We start from the raw sequence: 5,633 nt of genomic DNA on the forward strand, positions 1-5,633 counted from the left end.
GACAGAGGCTTCCTATAAAGCTCCAGCTTGCATTGTGTAGACCAGGTTAGTCTTAAACTTGTGATGACTTTCCTGCCTTGTCCCTGGAGTGCTGGGATTACTGGTGTGCACCTTGTGCCTTGGTACAGCATGTAAACTGAGGCAGATTTCACACCCCACCTCCCTGTACCTGATTGGAGACAGATGAGAGTGGTCAGGGCTGGAAACAAAAGGAAGAAAGTTCAACTTTGACTCAGATACACAAGCATTCTGGGCTGCATTTGGTTGTTCCTGTGACACTGGACATGGGATTACATGAGTCTGGCTCCAGTAAGCTCCAAAATGGAAGACAAGAAAAACCAAACCAAACCCAGTAGACAACATATAAGAAGAGATTTTATTGGTTTTGTGGATCAGGGTCTCTGAGAGAGTCTGCAGTAGATGTAACTTGGAAGATGACAGAAAACAAAATTCAGATCAGGGAAGAATTCCAAGGGTGTGTGAGCTGTGAGAGGGACAGCCTCAGGGTCAAGAGAAAAGCAAGTTGGGGGTCACTTGAAGAAGAGAAAGAACACCATGAATTGGTCCAGAAAACACACTGTGCCAGGTCACCCAGCACACCACTTCTTCCCTGAAGAGGGACACACGCCTGCAACAAAACAGACAGGAGACAGATGGCTTCCAGAGACTACAGCAAGCTTCCAACCACATTTTCATGTCTCCCCTTCCTTTATGTCCCCCTGTGTGGTAGCTTTGGTGCCCACATATACAAACTCTTACCTTCCTTTCCAGGGTGTGACTCATAAAGGCCCTGGGTGTCTGGAGGTGCCACCTGATCGCAGGCCTTGAATGATGAAGATGGTGCCCACCACGATGCCCACAAGGCCCACAGACAACCCCAGGGCACAGACCACAGTCTCTGTCAGCTCTGACATGGGGGCTGGAATCTCAGGTTCTGAGAAAGAGAAGTTTTAGAGTCAGAAGGGAGTATGTTCATGTATGTGTAAGATATGGCCAGGGTGAGGGGGCAAGTTAATCTACATAGCCTTTGTGGGTTGGGCTTATGGAATGACATGAAATCTAGCTTTAGGAGCTTTTTAAGAGTAGAAAGTGAGTTTGGTCACTAGAATCCCGAAGACATGCTGTTCTAGAGATGACAATGAGTTAGAAAGTGCAGAAGATGACAGAGCTCATACACACCCCAGTGTTTCAGAACCGGCTCCTCCAGGCCCCAGTGTTCCACCTTGCAGTCATAAATGTCATCGTCAGAAGGGATGAAGGTGAGATAAGACAGCTTGTGGAAGGAATAGTCACGGTTGACGAAGAAGCTGGTCTCATAAACACCGTCTGCGACTGACTTGCTATTTCTGAGCCATGTGATGTTGATCACAGGAGGGAAGATGTTGTCCACAAAGCAGATGAGGGTGTTGGGCTGACCCAGCAGCACAGGGGACTTGGGGAACACAGTCGCTTGAGGAGCCTCTGTAAAGGAAATGGTCTGGACATGAGTGGGTGATGGAGTTTCTCTCCCTGAAGCTCTGCACTGCCTGGAGAGGGAGCCCTCTTGCCAAGACTTGCACACATGATGGTCACAGAGCCCAATTGTCCCTTCTGTTTGGAGCTAATGTGCACTGCATCCACTTTCTCCCTGCGCCCTTCTCTCTAGGGTCTTAGGTAGGATGTCTGTGGGGCCTCTTCAAAGATTCCAGGCATGCACTGTGGGAACAGCGAGTTGTATATTACATGAAATGTATGATTTGTAAGGAGAGGGAAGGTGAGTATTCAGTGATGAGGAGATCTGGGTGCTCCTTGGAAAGGAGAGGATTTTATAGAACCATTTATACTCAAGTCATATCCACCCACCACCACCCACCCCAAGGGAAGGAAGGGAGGAGCGGGGTGTGAGCACGTACCATTGGTAGCTGGGGTGGAATTTGACCTCTTAGTCAAGACTCCCAAGTTGTGTTTTACTACAGCTATGTTTTGCAGTCCACCTTGGGGGTCAAAGCTTGCCAATTGGCCAAACTCAGGAAGCATCCAGACAGTCTCCTTCTTATCCAAGTCCACATAGAACAACTCATCACCATCAAATTCAAATGTGTACTGGCCAATGTCTCCAGGAGACTGATATACACTTATACCATAGGTGCCTACGTGGTCGGCTGATGGATTTAGGTGGATAGTGGAAAAATGAAAAACAGGAAGAAAAAATAATGTTATTAAACAAACTGATAGAAAATGCTTTTACAAATACCACGAATTTCATTTTTTGGGGTTTGTTTCTACCACTCATTCCTCCCTCCCACTTGGTATGGATTACAATCCAGTCTTTCCCTCTGTGACACGTGCTACATAACTGTGGAATGCTGTGTTGATTTCTACCATCCTGACTGCCTTGTTCCATGCCTGGTACACAGACAGCTCAAGCCAAGTAGCTTACAGCTAAACACACACACACACACACACACACACACACACACACACACACAGAGAGAGAGAGAGAGAGAGAGAGAGCTTTCTTTTCAAAGATTCAGTCAGCATATTTCCTTCTCTTATTAGGTTTTGTATCTCATTGATCTTCTACTAATTAATTACAAATTACATTTTATTTTCCTTCCTAAAAGGGTGCATTTTCCATACAAGGAGACTTTCTCATTTATTTTAACAAATGGAAAAGAATATAGACCCTTATATAAGAGAACAGTGACATCATGTCAAAGTGTGAGGAAACTGTTCTGTCTAAAAGTTCCTGCATAAGCTGGGGACCCACAGGGCGGCCTTCTGGTTTCTTCTGGAATAAAAGAAATAGAGGCTTTATTGGACTTCATGCTTCTGTCAACCTCACCTCTTACTTTTTTTCTAAATCAACACTGGTGTTCACTTGCAGATTCATGGTGCATTAAAGCACTTTCCTCCGACAGTGAGCATGTGCAAGCTGCCACGGGGAATGGCTGCTAGTGCAGACAACCGAACCCAAAGGAAGCCAAGTAAACAACTATCGTCAGGTAAGCATCAGCAAGGCACAGATTCTAGTATTTAAGTTTTGTATCTTTTTTCCTTCATTTGTTGAGTTCCAGCGAATGTCAGAGGTAGTGCTGCTCAAGGAGCCAGGCCTGCCTCTGCAGTCACCACCCTAGTGAATGTGAGGAGAGCAGGGTCAGTCAACAGACAGAGTGCATGTAAGGAGCTGTGAGTGGCGGTGGGCAAGTTACAGCCTGGCGTTCTGCACAGTGACTGTCAAACAAAACTAACTACCCTATTCTCTCATGGCCCTGTGGATGGCAGGAGTCTCCTTTTCTCACAGAAATGAAGGCTGTTGTTGTTGGGGCTGTTGTTTTTCAGTTTGCTGAAACCTCCTCTACTCTGAAGGTTTCTGCTCAGTTTTAATTAATAGGCTTCCAACTGCACTATGACCCCCAGCCTCTCTGTCTATCTATCCCTGTCTGTCTGTCTATTCACATTTGACTGCTCCTCTGGCCTGTCCTTTCCCAGTGTGGCCACCTTGGTTGGTATTATCAGTCAATAACATGCCACACCTCTCCATCAAAGCTCCCTTACTCATTATCAATAGACCTTCTCGACTTCTTTTCCCACTGTGGATGTACACATCGTTCACTTCTGCAGGTGCTTGTCCTGGGCCTCAGGTGTTGCTGAGGACTGCACGCTGCCCCCTGCTGGTACAGTTTTGCCCTCAGCTGTGTCCACTCTCCACACAATGGCTTTTCTCCTTCCTGACCTTGATCTGTTTCCCTCACTAGTCTACCCACTCCCTGGGGGCAGGCAGCAGGCTTTATATACTTCAGCACTGACTTGTTAGCTGAGCAAATGCTTTACAGAGCGAGTATTGAGTGGTGATTGCTAATTTTGAGGCCCGTGGAGACTTTGGGGATGATGGGAAGGCTGCAGAACCTTGTGAAAGTCACTGTCAGGGATGACCTGGGCTGCATTGGGACCGGTATGTCCCATGCACTTAGCTTTTGGGCTCTTCCTAGATGAAAATATTGAAGGTCATATTCTATATATAAGAAAATGTAACACAGGCTAAATTAAAGTCAAAGCATTTTCTTAGATCTTGAAACTTTCACTTTTTTCTAAATTAAAAAGAAGTAGGGATATTTTCATGTAGCCCTTCAGTTATATGTTCCTCAGAACTGTGCCCACTGTGCCCGCTCACACCAGATTAAGGTGCCCTAGTGTGACACTGAAGAAATTGGGGACAAAGAAGCCACCACCCCCACCCACCCTCCATGAGGGATAGGTGAGACTTCCATCTCCTGCCAAAGCTGGAAAGAGAGCAGCCACTCTTTGCAAGGACGCTCAACCCCTTTCACTTCCTGTTTCAGACATTTGACTTTTCAACTGCTATTTTACACAAGCTCCTATTCACGCCTGTAAAACAGCGTGGAGTTAAGGAGAGATATGACAGAGGACATGGAATGTCGGCAGAGTGTGGAGGGAGGTGGGCAGCTCAGGAGGAAGGCCACAGGCTCCTGTAGCTTGTGCTTGCCTGGGTTGTTACAGAACTTCATGGGGTATAAATGGCCTATAGAACAGGCAGCTCACATTCCTTACTTTGTTACAAAAATGTTCAATGGTATCTATAATGGAAAGAAAGAGGAAGATGGCATTTAAAGCATTTACTAATGAATGGATACATTCTTGAGACATGATCTCACTAGGGGATCAGGCTATCCTTGAACTCACAATCCTCCTGCTTGGGCACCTTAGCACCGTAGTTACTGCCAAGCACTGCCAGGCCCACCCAGCGTTGCCTTCACTATTTTTAAAGCACATCTACATATTTATTTGACTTGTCACTTGTGAGTTGACACGTGAGGAAATCCAAAACCACTAAGATCGTCGGGTAAAATAGTGACCTCCTTCTCTCACTTCCCACCAGGGCCAGCTCCTAGCTTGAAAAAGGTGTGTGGAAACCACCACACAAGGGAAGCATTTGCTGTATATTTGTGAACATGATTCACGGAAAGGTTTTCCTCAGAGTACACTACAGGTACAAAGGCTTCAGAAACTCACAGAAATTTTAGAGTCATAGTAATTATGGAAATTAGATTTTCAGTAATGAAAATCATTTATTCGTGGGAAACACTCCCAATTCCCAATTTCTTCCTTCCCTCACTGGGCCCACTAGTAGAATCATGGTTTGGTGGATTGTGAGCTGACCAACCAGAGCCTCCTGAAGAATGGATCACACAGTTGTTAGACCTCTTCATATTGAGAATTTGTATCTCCCTCTTCTGTGGGTTTCCCATTGCCCGGCTCCAGGCATCCCTCAGCTGCACAACTCACCCTCAATGTCGTCTTCACCTCCACAGAGGCTGAGCATGGTGGTCAGGGCGAGGACCCCCAGAATCAGAGCTCTGCTGCGCGGCATCCTGGTCTCTGGGAGGTCTCTGAAGCTGCTCTCCTGAGTCTTCAAGAGATTGTGAGGATCCAGCCAAGGAGATCACACACCCAAACCAAACTCGCCAGAACCAATCAGAAAATTCTCTTGTGATGACGTCAAAGTTGCCAGCTGCAGACTTTGTATTAGGAGGCCTGGAAGAGGCTAGGGGAACTCCCTGAACCTGCTGCAGGCTCTACTCAGAGTAGACCCGAGAGAGTGCCTGGGAAGAAGTGGGTTCTAAGTCAGACTC

The 5,633-nt window shown here is 46.6% G+C and overlaps 1 protein-coding gene across 1 annotated transcript; it reads right to left on the bottom strand.

Moving 5' to 3' along the window:
• Positions 1-348: 348 nt before the first annotated feature.
• H2-Aa (histocompatibility 2, class II antigen A, alpha) lies at positions 349-5,428 on the bottom strand. The gene is made up of 5 exons (NM_010378.3): positions 5,287-5,428; positions 1,893-2,141; positions 1,180-1,461; positions 760-934; positions 349-628 (listed from the first exon to the last, which is right to left on the bottom strand). Exons 1-4 carry the CDS (start codon positions 5,369-5,371, stop codon positions 780-782), a joined length of 771 nt encoding a protein of 256 aa, NP_034508.2. The 5' UTR covers positions 5,372-5,428; the 3' UTR covers positions 349-628; positions 760-779.
• Between the last annotated feature and the right edge of the window lie 205 nt (positions 5,429-5,633).

This window comes from Mus musculus, chromosome 17 (genome assembly GCF_000001635.26).
Source record: "Mus musculus strain C57BL/6J chromosome 17, GRCm38.p6 C57BL/6J".
Lineage (NCBI taxonomy): Eukaryota > Metazoa > Chordata > Mammalia > Rodentia > Muridae > Mus > Mus musculus.